The 15,267-nt window shown below is 40.6% G+C and overlaps 1 protein-coding gene across 1 annotated transcript in view; it reads right to left on the minus strand.

Moving 5' to 3' along the window:
• CHRDL1 (chordin like 1) overlaps positions 1–15,267 on the minus strand; it is a gene marked incomplete at both ends in the record, with an annotated part of 38,418 nt that overhangs the window by 12,143 nt on the left and 11,008 nt on the right. Inside the window, 2 exons of the mRNA XM_082322992.1 lie at positions 662–755; positions 1,769–1,914. Of these exons, the coding sequence (XP_082179118.1) occupies positions 662–755; positions 1,769–1,914 (240 nt within the window). The remainder of the gene's footprint in view (positions 1–661; positions 756–1,768; positions 1,915–15,267) is intronic.

The raw sequence follows: 15,267 nt of genomic DNA on the forward strand, positions 1-15,267 counted from the left end.
CCTACACGGTGCCACACTTACGTTAATTACCACTGCGTCTCTGCAGGTTAAGTAGCCTGGACAGCTTGCTGCACTGACATAACTACACAGCCTTTATCACAACAAATACATTCAGAAATTCTCAGACATTTAGGTTTAGACATTCAGAAAGGCTGGGAAGGCAACTAGAATCAAGTTCTCTATGTGTACAAGATCTAAAATGCAATTGCTAGTAAAATACTGAAGTCACCTGAGTATACCTTGACACCTAATTTAAACTGGAGTAATTGGCCTTACCCCTCTGAATTGAAATTCTTGTGTCTTGCATAACCTGAGCAGGTCTGGCAACCTGTCAGATAAAAGCTCATCTTTCATAGCAAAGCTTTTCTACCCAGAGCAATGGCAGCTATTTCAATACATCATTTGAAGCCTTGATTTACCTCGTTATGGGGATGCAACTTTATCATCAGTGCATTCTCTCTTTGTTTCAATTTAGGAAAACAAAGGTAGCAATGTTACCCTGCTGGAATTCGAGTTTAATTTCCCAGCATGCATTAGATTGTAAGTACCTGGGAAACTTGCAAATAGTGTCCTGAGTGACAGTGCTGGGGCACAGACAGGGCTCTGACAGGGGAAGGAGTGAATTCAGAGCCTGTCCTTCTGTGGTTGTACTCGAACTTACCTCTGCAAACTGGACAGCAGGACTCCGGAACAGAAACGGGGAAAGAGCAAGTTAATTTGGGACAAGTCTTCAACCCGCAGTACACATTTCCTTCCTGCGAGTAAAACACAAGGAGAATTTAGAAGGAGTCGTCGATTTATCTGGTACTGTATATGCATTTTTTATGGACATGCTTAAATCTAGTATGTGTGTTCACATAAATGCCACTTTAGTATGCAAAAGCAGAATATAGACCAATGAAGAGTCTGAATAGCTTTTTTAAAATTTGTTGTTGCACAGAGGAAGGTCCCTTTCTTTAAAAAAACAGGGGAAAAGGGAAGAGGTAGAAGTGTGTGGGGAGAAGAACTGCAATTATTGTAGGCTGAAAACGTACCTGACATTGCTGGTACTAAAATCACAGTGTAAATTTCTGCCCCCCCCCCCCTCCTCTCCCTCTGTTGTGCCTTACCATTGAACTGGAGGAATAGCTTAGCAGTAACTGAAAGTCAGAAAGTCTGTTCAGTACTTGGCCTGTTAAATTTGTAGTTAATGTAGAATATGATGATGATTTGATCAGAGGAAGTCCAGAGTTGCCAATTCTTGATACTGAAGAGCTGGTTGGATTGAGAGGGATGTTTTGGTTCAGACATTGGCTCTGAAGAGTCACTGGGTTACTGCTCGAACATACTGGATTTGAATTGGTGACATCTCTGTGGCCCAGTGCCAGTTTACAGAGCTGTCCACTCCCAGCCTGTGGGGCTCTTTACTTATCGGCTCAGTCCAAATGAATTCAGTTTCAGTCAGTGGCTTAGTGCTATACTTTCCAGTCAGGTTGAAGTGAAATATTCTACATATGCCAAGTAGCAGTATTTTACCTGCTGTCTCTGCACTGTAAGCTCACTTACAGCAGATGCTTGACAGGGTAAGCTTTGTCCACTGTGTTTGAGTAAGAGGTAGCCTGGCATTTACCAGGTGCTGCAGACTGGCTCTGAGCACTCTCATGAGTTTCAGCATTAATTCTCAATTCCCAGCCTTTTCCATGTATTGCTTATGTTTCAGTGTTAGGTCTTGTAGAAAGGAGAAATGAAGCATAGACAGAGCAGGGCTCTGTCAAATCGTGTTACTTACTGAGCAGCTGCACTGGGCACACTGGTTTGCTTGCCTGTTTTGGAAAAGCCCCTCTGCCACAAACATTTCGCCATGATGGTAGGTGGTGCCATTGTATTCACAGGATTTCCCGGTGATTTTGCTGCTTACTGAGAAAAGGGAGTCTTCTGGAAGTAATGGGAAAGGAACACTTCATGCAAACGTTCTTGACAACTCGCAATATCACAAATACAAGGGAGGAAAAACTTCCTTTCTCCCTCATTTCTCTTTATTATAAAAAGACAAGTTTTGTCATGCTACAACGTATAAGTGATATTCTCATGCTGCTATTTTGCTGAACTTCTTTAGTAAGTCACACTTTGAGCTGACTGTCCCAGTTAATCTTAGGATGTTGATGATCAACTGCAATGCTAGCACTGATGGCCATGTCTCATGCTGCTGTATTTTCTCTTGCTCTGCCTGCTGTAGCATTCGCTATTAGGATATAGGTCCAGTTATGTGGCCACTTGTTATATTTACATGGCTTTTTCATGCTTTAATGTAGAAGGCATTAGGTCCTGTATACACACAGAATCCCACTATCAATAGCACTGTTCTAGCATGGTTTCCCCCTTCTGAGTACTGGTATAATTTTATTAATGATTTGTAGTGTTGTAGCCCATAGAAGACTTAGTTGCAGGGTAGCAGGTTGTGCTGTAGGGCATGCATGATGCTGCTTCCATGCCACCCACAGGCACAAACCTTCCGGTAGAGAAGCAGTGATACTGATGATGGAACTGTGTCAAGAGAAAACTATGATGTCCTATGTAAGTGTTTGTTCCTAGTGGCTCTCACAATTCATTGCTGCTGTTGTTTTCAAAATGGGCAAAACTTGTCAAAGGCAGACTTCAAAAGCCACCCAAAAGCTGAATTTTCTCTTACATGCATTTTAACGTCAGATGTGCAAATGACTGCATTTTGTTTGCAGACCTCAGTGCATATGACAAAGTGCACAAGATGGCAGTGTCAATTCAACCCTGAAACCTCCTGTTTCAACTCAAGATCATATCGAGTTCTGTGCCACATGGGTTAAATTTTCTTATAAGACATAAAGCTATCCATACCTTATGTTAAAACATCCCCTAGATTGTTTAACTATTAGCAGTTGACAAACTGTGCAAAGGGATTATAGTTCACCTATGAAATATAAGTAAGTCACTTGATATCTATTGGGCAGTGAATCTGGCACTATACATTTACATTCACATGAATTTAGCATCTCAGCATGGGAAGAGGCATTTCGAGCAAGAGCTCTGTGGAAGTAACAGTGGAGTGTTTGTTCTCTGGAGCCTGAACCACTGCAAATTTCTAGGAATGCAGCTGAAATTTCATTCAGTGCGTTTGGGCTTTCATGTAAAAGAAACCTGACCGGAAAATTCAGGTTTTGCTGTAGCCCCTTTCATTATCTATCAGATAAACCTGGGGAGATTTTTTTGTGAAACTGTGTCACCACAGAATGCAAATTTTTCAGCTCGGAGCTCAAGTGAAAGAGCAGTTTTCTGCTGGCATGCACTGGCATTAAACACTGACATTTAGAGTTTTCCATAAAAGCATATATTTAATTAGGCTGGTCCATCAAATATTAATAATATTATTTTGAATGGTAAATGTCAAATCTGGCTGTGGAACATATATGTACTACAGTATTTGAGAGTCTAGTGGGTCAGCAAAGAACACTCTGCAAGAGAATGGCAGAAGTTAGCCATTTAGGGTTCCTTGCCTGCCATTTCATTTCTCTTGAAGAGACAGACACGGTATTTGCACTTCCTCCTTTGAAGCACCAAATACATCATTATTTCAGTGCAATCAAAGGTGTCTAATGATACCTTTCCAAAATCTTATAAATAGTGCAGAACTTTGACAACACCTGTGCTTGGCATAGAAGTGCAGTGCTTTCGGCACTTTCTGTATGGTTTGCTAGTAATACACATTCTGGAATGGCAAGCTGTATGCTCTAATTAAGACACATCCTTTGAAAGTCATCAGCAAAAAATTCAAGTGACAAATTCACCTACTGTCCCATTAGGCATAAATATTGAAAAACATGAATGAGGCGGCACTTCTCAGGACTGTGCTACCTCCCGCAACTTATGTCACCAAAGTTTCTTGGGCTTTCTGAGAGTCATCTCATGGAAAGCAGAAGGAGAGACTGCCAAACCTTTAGTTATCCCCTTGCCCCTTGGGCAACTGGAAGAGCAGTAGAACTGGAAAGAAATGAAAATGAAAGGAGAAATGAGAGGAGACTACAGATGGTTCTTGTCTGGATATGAGGCCCTGTTCATGCAGACTCTGGAGGACATATTGCTGTGCCCATGTGGGATGCCTGTCCAAAAGCAGTGTTTGGCTTGTGGTCTGACATTTGCAAAGACCAATACTTGAATGATTCATCGTGACTCTTCAGAGTATTGGATGAAGAGAGTAAATTTTACTGCAGATTTACCTTGGTATGTGCCACATTGGTCAGATTGCTATGAAATCACCAAATGCCTTTAAACTGTGGCTTCTAAATAAGGGAAGGAGGATGGTGAAACTTTTATTGCTTGGAAAATGACAGTGGAGAGTTGCAGTAGGTAGTTGTTTTCATCTACATTTCTTCTAAGCTGATCATAGAAGTTAGGCCTATAACAGCTAAATCATAACATGCAGCCCAAAACACATGTACATCTGCCTGTCTTTGGAATATGGGATGAAATTCTATTGCTATTTTGAAGTCTTATTTGATGAAATAATTTTAAGAAAAGTCCGTTTCAGTTACAGGGAATAAGACCGAGGTTTAGGTCCTATGCTGCACATACCTGGGCATATGATGATCTTTTAGCACATTAAGTGAATGGGCCTATTTGCTTGCACAAAATAAGGTTTAGAAGAAGTTTTCATATCAAGACCACAGTACTGCTATTGCAAAAAAATATATAAAGTCATGTATCGGAGACAGCATATTGGGGAGCATGACCGACCCTCTCCAAACACAGCATCCGTCTAAAACTGCAAGGGAGCTTTGTTTATATTGCATGTCTAAATATAACTTCTGTCTGGTGCAGTTTCTCTCTCTCTGTCTTTGCTGATGTGTGATTGACTTTCTACAACTACGATTTGCCTTGGTTTCTTTTCTAGTGCTGTTTAAATCATGGCTAATTAGAGGAGTTCAGACTCCCTCACGATATCATATTCTCCTGGAGAATGTGAAATTAGAGTCATTGTGGATTGTTTTAATAAGTGCCAGGTTTGAACTTTGAAAAATCTTGGCATTAATATTGATATCAGCATGCATTACTCTGTGCCTTAGTTAAGATATGTTAGAATTAGATTAATTAACTGCAAATATACTGCATTGCTCAAAGCTCTATTTGTAAACCTTGCTTCCTAAGCAGGATTGTTCCCAAAGCTTTATCTGGCATTTTAATGGTGCTGACTAGCATTGCTTTAATTAGCTGCCTCTGTAAAGTACCAGGCAAACCATCTGTGTGAATCCTTTTAATTAACTGGGTTCAATCTGAGCTTTTCTTTCTGGCATTCATAGCATGTCTGTGGAAGCAATATAAAACGTATAGGGTAAAGATGTTATAGCGTCACTCGAAAAGGAAGTATCTTTGTTTCTGTGGTTGGCATTTATTCTCTAACGGCTCAGACTTCAGTGTAGAAGTTGACAGGCCATGCTTACATTTGCCTACAATTTTAGGGCAATCAAGACAAGACCATGAGTTAGCAATATGGATAGCACTGATTTATCACCAACATTAGCATTAGGTAATGGCACGGGGCTAAGATGTGCAACCTTGGCTTCACGTGACTTGATATGGTTTTGAAGTTATACTGTAAGTAGCTTTAAAGGTTGACCCTGGTGAAGAACTCTTTCAGGTTTTACAAACAGGCAACAGAATACAACTGTATCAAAAATGGATTAGCTTCAAAACAATTATTTTTTTAAAAGCAATTGGAGACTATGGTGGCTATGCTTGAATTCTTATATTTAGGAATTCCTCTCGTCCAAACACGGGCTTCGGTCCAGCTTCTGTTGTCTCCCTAGGCTGTTTTTCACTGGCGTACCATACCCACAAGGTAAATCCTAGCCTCAATGAAGCCAACAGAAAGGTTTCCTTCAGGGCTCAGCCTAGGTGCTTGCTTGAACCCTGCTTTTTAAGATTATGTTTGAGATGGATGCTTGTACTAGGAGGAACTGTTGATCTAGACAAACAAGCTTTGTATCAATTCAGATCTGTAGTACAGCCTGATATAGAAGTTCACTATGAGCTAGAACTGCATGTAGGTATAGTTCACGTATTCCATGAACTATAGCCCATTTGACAGGGCGTGTGAAGAAAGAGTACGGCAAAAAGTCTGCCATGAAGGGATGCTAACTTAGTGTGAAGTGCAGCACTAACGCTTTCCTGATAGTCTGACAAAACAGAGTTAGATATGAATTTGATAAACCACAGACATTTTATGGAAATTTTCTGGTTCAGTGGAATCTACTCCCATCACAGATTTTTCATGGAAACCTGCCTGCGTTCCTGATGGTCTGCCCATGATTTGAGGTTTCCAAGGGCCAAGGTTTGAGGGCAACCATACTATGTACACAAACCATGGCTCCCTGCCTTCTGGAGCTTTCCATTCTCCCGGGAGAAACAGATGCTGTGCCACATGGATCACAGTCAGTTTTGGAAACACCATCTTTTAGCTTTTTCTGTTTACAACTATTCCTTCCTGGATTGTTATAAAAGCTTGGTCCTGAGATGCTTTACCCTTACTTGGATATGAAGCAGAAGAGCATCAGTTATCTGCAACTAATCCCTTGAATAGCTTAGACAAATTCCACAGGCAGTTCCTGGTGTCTGAAAAAGTGGTAACTTCTGTAAAAGTATTTATGTGCAGACAGTGAAAAGCAGTAACTGGCTATGAGCAAACTAGCCTTTTGGGAAGTGTTACTGCAGGGTGACTTACTTGAAGAAGGGCTTTAGGATCTAGGCCTTACTACAGTCAATTAAGTTTTCAACTTGGATCCTTCTGGATAAAGTCAGGAGGTACAATTGCTAACAAACAATTTTAGGACACTAACGAACAAACTGGTAAAACCACCTCAGAATCAGTACAGTCATGGCATAATAATCAGTAAAGTATTTATGATGTGACATCTGACCTTCAAGACAAGAAAATCGGTTGCGTTTGGGTGGTCTTTGCCATTGTGGACAATGAGACCAAGCACCTTGGCTTTCTGAAAGTCATTGTGCTGAGTTTTACTGATCTGCAACCAGTAACAGGTTGAAGTGGTATCCGAGTGTACTCCCAAAATGGAGATTGTACAGATTAGACAAAGAAGGTGTTTAGGCAAAGTTCCTGCTGCTGCATGCCTCTCAGCAGGGTCTGCCAGGACCCTGCAGAGCACCTCAGTAAGGGTCCGTGGGTTTTTATTGCATCTCGATGAGATACTTTCTTGTACAATATTCTGGCCATTCTGGCCATTGTTAGTACTTAACACTCTCACTATTGCTTATTTTAGTATCAGAACATCTGGCAAAGATCATTTTTAAAAAATCCTACAGACTCTTGGCTTGCTGACTTAGAAACTATTTTTAAACTGCAACATTCAGAATCACCTAGTGTCATTTACTGAAAAACATGGGCTTTTAACATCAAGCAGAAACACTAGGCGCTCAGCCTGGCTTGGTTTTTGCAGTTTGTCTGTTTTACTAACCACCCTTTTAAAAACAATCAAGTGCTAAACAATATGAAATTAATCATGAGGTCTAATGCCTTAAGAAACTTACCATACTGGGAACTGTTCTGCAGATAGTCTCCCTGGTCTTTTGTAAGTAGACAGATCATAGATTATGAATTTGAATCCAGAGAGGATTGTATGGAACATGTTTTCTGAATCAACACGGAGCATAAGCATGTACAGACCAAGAGACTGAGGATTTCTTTTAGAACCCTATTCACTAGACAGGCAACGGAATTCTGCTGTAACTCTGGGACAACTGTTTGCATTGACATCTCTCCTGCATATTCACTTGTATTCCCAGTGAGTTTTGCTACTTTCTGAACACAATTGGGAGAGTCAGTTTAGTTGCAGCAGGTACTTCAAAGCTCTCTAGGTTGTATCCTGGTGCTGGAAACTGTCTTTGGGCACCAGCGAAGTGGTCATCACACACAGCATGTACAGAAACCTGTCACAGAAATCTGTACAGAAATCAGGTCACCCCAGATTGTAACATTACATCATGTGAGGCCATATTACTTGCCTTGACATTTAAAATAGGCAGAAAAATTGCAGGTTAACTATTCAGAAGCAACACATAAAGAGCAATTATGCAGATCAAAGTAAAACACAACTCTTGGAAATGTGCAGATCACGAGCATTTCTAATGCCAAAGGGGAACATGACTAGAGGATAAGAGTACTTCTCCCTGTTTTGCTTATTGAAAATTTTATGAAACCTGAATCAGCTTAGGTACACACACTGTCCAACACAAGTGGGCAGCACTTTGATGACCTGACATCTGTTTTTGGAAAACTGTTCGCTTGGGTAGGAGTTGCACATACCCCTAAGTCTCCTTGTTAAAAAAATGTTATTTCTCCTCCTTCACAGAGTCCAGGTCTTTTCCCTACAAGCAAAATCATTCTCTAAGGTAATGTACACATAAGTCAGTAGAGAGATACAGGGATGGTTCTTGCTTATTGAGACTTTTTACTGGTGTTTTTCATAGCAATGTTAAAGGCTAACACAATGGGCTGCAGGTTCCACTGTGAAGGATTAATTCTAGGAGGCCCCAAAATACTAAATGAAGTAGTCTGCAATAACAGTAATGGGATAACTTCTTCATGTGCAGAAAATTACATTATGGGATAAAAACCTGCAGGTGAAGTTGCAATTTACAAAGTGGGTTGAAAAAAATCCAGACAACAATGTAGAATAAAATGCTAACTTGCACTGGCTGCAATTCATGCAAGGAGCTGGAAGCGTGAAATGCAGAGAGAAGAGAGTTGCAGATAAGATGTTGGAAGCTTTATCTATGTTATGCACCTTGTTGCCTCTCTAGCTTTCTTCCACTGCTCCCAGAATGCAGGTTGCAGTTCCCAAAGGCCAACCACAATGTAAAAAATGCTGTGTTTTCCTCCACCACTGAAATGTGGTTTAACCATGAAACAGGCTGTCACCCACAGGAGTTGTGCATCTTAGAATGGAATTCACTTTGTGTTTGTGTATGGGACAAGACTTCCCCAAATTAGCTAGCCTGAGTACTGTCATTCATAGCAATAGCTCTATCCTGAGCCAGACACATGCAGAGTAGGAACTGTGCCTCCTCCTCCAACTTTCAGCTTTTATCTGAAAGCAGAGCTGAGACTGGCAGCAGCAAAAACAGTTCTTGTCTTTTTTTGCCAAACACCCATGACAATGGGCTGACTCATGGATCTTTTTTTTTTTAATTCCTGGTGCAGAATCTTTAAAACTTTAAGGGTAACAATATACCCTAAGGTCCCACCTTGCATGTGGTGAACAGCATCTTTTACACCCCAGTATAGATTAGTCCATTTCTTTCAAATGGGTCCCAGTGAAGCCAGGGAATGACTTCTGGAAGGAAGTACTCCTCAGTGAATAACTCTGGAGACTAGGACTCTTAAGTAAACAAGGTGTAACGTTTTAATTTCAATTTCGGGGCAGCAATATTGAAAATTAATTCAAAGCACATGAGCTGTGCTTTGGTTCAAAACATTTCCCTTCGGCAGGTAATGCTTTTGCACCTCATGCAGGAGAAACTAAACTAAAAGGAAGGTCCTGACAAATGAAGTGGTGTGCTTCATTCTCGATGGCGTACGCTAGTAATGCCCTGGGTCACTGGTATATGGGGGAAGTGACAGCAAGCGATATATTAGTATCACATTGGATGGCAGCAGGTTTGGACTCTCCTTTGTAGTTGTGCACGTTTGCTGCCTACTAACTGACATTACTTATCTTTCTGTGTCACCAAGGACATGTGTACAATACTTGAGAATCTGAAGCTCCTTTGCTGACTGCAAGATAGAGACTTCAATCTGGCACCTTACTGAAGCAGGCCCAGAGTGAGTGACTGCAATTTACTCTTACAGTTACTTTCGACTGCACAGCCAGTTGGAACATGTTTGAATCCTCTGTCAGCCTGACGTACAGGAGAGAAACATACAGCGAGTACATCTAAGCACTTTGCAATTCGCTTTGCGAGGGGACCTGGGCTAAACTCCTTTCTCCAGCTTTAAAATGGTATGTGCCTCTTCCCGTTGCTGGAGCAGCCATTTTGACAGCCAGATAAGCATGTATAGATGTGAGCAGTCGTGGAGCTGCTCTGATGAACAGTATCTGAACTAGCCTCCTTTCACCTAAGGAATCAGGGCTCTGGAAAAGTGGTAATGAGTCCTTTGACCCCTGCCGCCTTGGTGTCTGTGTTCCAAGGGTTTCAGCCAAAGCTCTTCGCAGTCCTGGAAAAATCTAAGTGCTAGTAACATTCCAAGTAAAAGATAAAGACGTCTGCCTCCAGGCAGAAATCCTCTACGTTAGGCTCTTCCCTTTAGTACACATAAGCCAATGGAATATGGTTATTATATATAAGAAACAGCTATTCAGTATGAGACACGTATTTGGAATGGAGGAATAAATATGTGTTGATAATCTGATCCTTACAAATTCAAAACAGAGCAGCCTAAGACTTAAAGAGGTGAAGGAAGCATCCTGAAGAAAGAGATTATGCAGCTTGCTAGGAGAGTGACAGCCAGCAAGATTTTGATCATAGTTATGTTGGATAAATCTGGAACAACTCTGTTGATTGAACTAACCCTGATGCTATGTGTTCAAACCAAACTGTATTTTTTAAAATATTCTTTAAAAAAAGATCCTCCTGTTTATACGGGAAAAAGATCACATAAATAATATTCTTCTGTGTTTATGTAGTGCGTTTCATGCACAAATAGTAGTGCTTTTATATAACACAGAGCACTTGCCTATTTTCCTGCAGTTCCAGTGAAACTAAGGTACAGTGACAGCAGTAGGTTTGCTTTGTACCCAGAGATCCAATTAATGCTTATCTTCTGATCCATTTGTACCAGAAGGGCCAGTGCAAAGAAGCATATAGCTGGGAATCTGCATTTCCTCGTTCTGCCACTGTGGTTCACTTCCCCAAAAAGGCCTTCAGTGCAGGAGATGTTCTGTGATCATATTTTGGCCACCTTAGCATGAGTGTGCTATGCTGTGGCTACTTGGTGAGAGGGGCCAAATGCAGAGGGCATAAACAAAACTGAGAAGACAGAATCTCTGTATTATAGGCAGCAAGAGACATTGTGGAACACAAGTGTCATGGTGACCTGGGATAACGCATGCTCTGTTTTTTCCAGAAATTTACCAAACTTTCCTCAGTATCTGTGGAGGCCTCTTGCATACATTTGCCTCAGAAAGGCAGGAGACCTGTCAGCACCATCGACTTAGTTACTACATATTCCTGACCTCCTCCTAGTGCAGCTTCCGGGCTGGACAACTAAACTGAGCCCTGAGTGCCAACAGCAAGCGGTGGGACAAACTGCTATTGCAAACTGGCTGTTCCAAGGTCAAAACCACCAGCTGCCGAAAGGGTAAATGTTTTTACCACTATCACGTCAAGAAGGGTAAACCACAAATATTCTAGAGCTACTTCATCACCAGAGCTAAAATCTGATTCATCATCTCATGAGAATACAGGAACCTCAGATAGAGAAAACTTATTACACGTTTCAGTGCAAGGTTATCTTCTAGGGGTCACCTAGTATTATCTTAAATAACCTTTGTGGCTGGAGGTCCTTGGGGGATTATAGCACAGCATAAGAGAGCAAATGGACTTCTTTCCTATTAAAAATTCCTTTGCTTAATTTCTTCCCTCTACTTTTGTTTCCACTCTACATGAATGTGTCACCTCAAGGTCTGATCTGAAGTCCATTGAACTAAATAGATTTGGAACCTGGCCCAAACACCTACTCTGTGTGGTACAGCGTAAAGGCAGTTTCCTCTTTCATCTTCTGTCTCGTATTTCTACCATACTCCGTAGCATTTCTAGAGAGGGGACTGTATCACAGTCAGTAACTGCATCTGTTTTCATAGACGGCTGAGTCCAAAAACTATCAAAATAGTAATCTGTTGATTGACTACAGTAGACTGTGGATCAACCCTCAGTCCATCTGCATTTAGCCTTTTCCCTCAGTCACGCATCACAATCCAACTTATAAAACTATGATTTAAAGAAACATAGATGATGTGTGAAGGTCCCTTTAAAAAACAACAAAAACAGTGCAACGATGTTGTTCTTAAAGCAGTGACTGAGGCTGACAATAAATTTGGATTGAAAAGTTGTGCACTATCCAAAAACTGCAAACACAAGCTCTAAACAAAATCCATATGTGCCTCTCAGAGGTGCAGGTGTCAAAGATATTAAGCCACAAAATGCTTTACATTAAAATTACTTCAAGGACCAGGTTAAGCTCTAAAAACTCCAAGGTAATTCAGAGTTAATCACAACAGCTAGTCTTTAATATGGTCAGATGGTAGAAAGTGTATGAAACTCATTGCTTGAAGGAACTAGTAGCACCTTATCTAGACAGTATGAACTTTCATACAGATTCAAGGCAAAGTTTCAGTTTAAACATTCAAAACGCTTTTGGTTGTTTTTTAGCTTTCTAGGGCTAAAGTCAAGCTCTTCACATTATTTTAATATATTTTCTGCAGCTTAATTTCCTGTGTTTTCTTTTATAGTGGCATAAAAAATTGCCCAGCAAAACTCTGAAGGAGTCATAAAACACTTTCTAGGTTGCTCCATTTTAATTCCTGCTCTGAGGTTGAACTATTCTATGAATCTACCAATCACTCTCCCAGCCAAGGAAATAAATTGAGTGAAGCTTTGGTGCATTTTGAATCCTCTCCGAAGCATCTTTGAAGCTCTTGGAAGTTATCTTGGAAAAATTCTGAGTGGCCTATCCTATCCTGTCATGTCAGTCCAAAGAATGGAAGTTCTGATTCTGTCATCCATGTGGGAATATACATATTTTTTCCGTGCATTTTGGATGCTGATTTACAGATAGATCGTTTGAATTTTTATGGTCAAAAAACCATAATGGAAACAAATGATAACCTCAATCTGGCTGTGATAGCAGACATTCCTTATGAAGCTAGTAACAAAGGCAAATCACAAAACAAACTGAATTATCTGAGCGGACATCAATAGGAAAAAATTAGACATCTCCCAAGAATGCCTATATCATTATATTTCCAAATGAAATTTACTTCCAAATAAACAATTTATTTGAACTATCTGACAGCTACCCATTGTTGGGACTATACAAAAACCAGAGCATCTCACTAATCTCTGGTGCTGTGTAACATTCTATGAGTCTTTCATATTCCAGATATGAATATCCACCTTGTTTGTATAAGTGGAGTAACCATAAACAAGCACAGCTCTGTAATTCTACGGTACCTCCATAGGAACCAAATGCAGACTGGAAAAATGTGAAATTTGCTCTTATCAATAGATAATAGTAAGTGGTTCTCCAGTTATTACTATCAGCTGCTGTGTATATTAGCATACCTATTCCACAGTCTCCTGTACCATGACTGCCGAGAGCCTGGGTCACAGGTTATTTTTAATTTCTTTTTCATTATCTGTAAAGTGCAGAGGTGGGCAGTGAGGGCGTAGCTACTGGGCCTGCAGGCAGTGCAACAGCATGGATTAAAGGTCTCAAGAGATTCAAACGCTGAGGTAAAGTAACAAGGGAAGGTGAACGTGAACACTGAGGGGGAGCTGAGTATGCAGAATTTCTTCCATGAACTGAGGCTCACATCAGACATGTGACAAAGTAGGCAGGAGCTGAGAATGTGGCCCGTTTTTCTAAGATCTGAGATGTTCCTATAGCTCCAAACTCATATTTCTGTCAATGGACCGTTATTTAAGTGCCAGCTGTCTATTCCTTGGTGTCAGGGTGACAATCCTTGTAGGACTCATTACTAAGGTGGTTATGAAGTTGTTATATACCATGTATCAGCTACAGGATATATAGATTTTATTCTTTGGATGAACAGTTCAGGAAAGCATGGATAATGGTTTCAAACTGTCAAGATTTACAAGAGTCTAGCTTTTTATATTCTCTCTCAGACAATTCAGCTGCTTCCAGAAGTGTGGATAATGTTGCATGAGCGAAGAATAAAACCAGTAGGACTTTCAGGCTTTGCAGTTCATTCGTTAATGTTGATTATTCCTGAAGTTTCCCCACGCTTGTATTCCAAAAGTAATTGTACAGAAATCTCTTTCTGCGTACCAAGTTTTCTTTTTCCTCATTTTTTTAGCACTGTGTTTTGTATGGAGACACTTCCAGGGACTTTCTGTGGTACATGTGGTACACTATGCTGTCACTGATAGATTAGACTTTGTAGGTGACATGTAGGTCAGATGTTTGAACTCCTCCAATGCTAACCGTTGATGGCTACAAAAGAGGTGTGTGAAGCGAGCCCCAGTTATTATAACGTTGTACTTTCAATATCTAACTTTACCAATGCCTGTGCTGCCTTAGATTTTTTTTTCATCTCAACATTTTGGCCAAGATTTAACCATTCTCAATCAATGACTTACACAGAGATTGTCCTCCACCGTTCCTTAACCCCTGCTAGCCGGAGTGCCCTTCACGTGTCAAGCACAGTGCTCTCATCAGCTGTGTGTAGCGGACTACGAATTCAGTATCAAAATCACTTATAGGCTGTTGTTGTTTCCCACAAGTGATGGATTTTATAAGATTTCTCCATAATTTATCAAGTCTTTCATAAAATGATAGCTGTTATTGCTCTGTTGTTTTCATCTCACAGACTACATCTAGGCCTTGAGGCGGCACCTCTGAAAGATGCCTTTTTTTATTATTGTCTCAAAATACAGCATGTATCAACTTTCAGTAGCTATAATATTTGCTATTGTCAAATTCAAATTTCAGTAAGAATCACGAGAGAAAGAAATGCTATCTGCATATCATTCTTCTCATGAGAATCTCCCTGTGGCCTTCTTCCTTAATCCTTTCACCATTATATAAGAGAAAGGAAATCACAAGCTCAGAGATTGTTTATACTGCTGCATGACCAATGGTCTCAAACCTTTTTGTAGGCCAAGATGGAAAGTGGGTGTTTGGCAGCACAGTTCATGAAGAAATGCTGCTGCCTGGGGACTTAGGCAACAGAGGGACAGATTAACATACAGAAAGGAAAAGGGTTTCTGTGTTTGCAACTTGTCAGGGTTGAGAACCTTGAAGATCTTTCGTGGTGGGGCAAAGATCTGATCCTTTGGACAGTGGAGAGTTCTAAAGTTTTGCAAGTCACATGTGAATGCTGGATCCATCTCCAAATTCTCTCAAAATCCTTAGGTGTTTGAACCATGTGTATTGGTTCAGGCACAACTTTTAGAAGGATGATATGCCCTTTACCAGGTTACTCATAAAAATTCTTGATCTTGCGT

This window comes from Platalea leucorodia, assembly GCF_965183815.1.
Source record: "Platalea leucorodia genome assembly, chromosome: 10".
NCBI lineage: Eukaryota > Metazoa > Chordata > Aves > Pelecaniformes > Threskiornithidae > Platalea > Platalea leucorodia.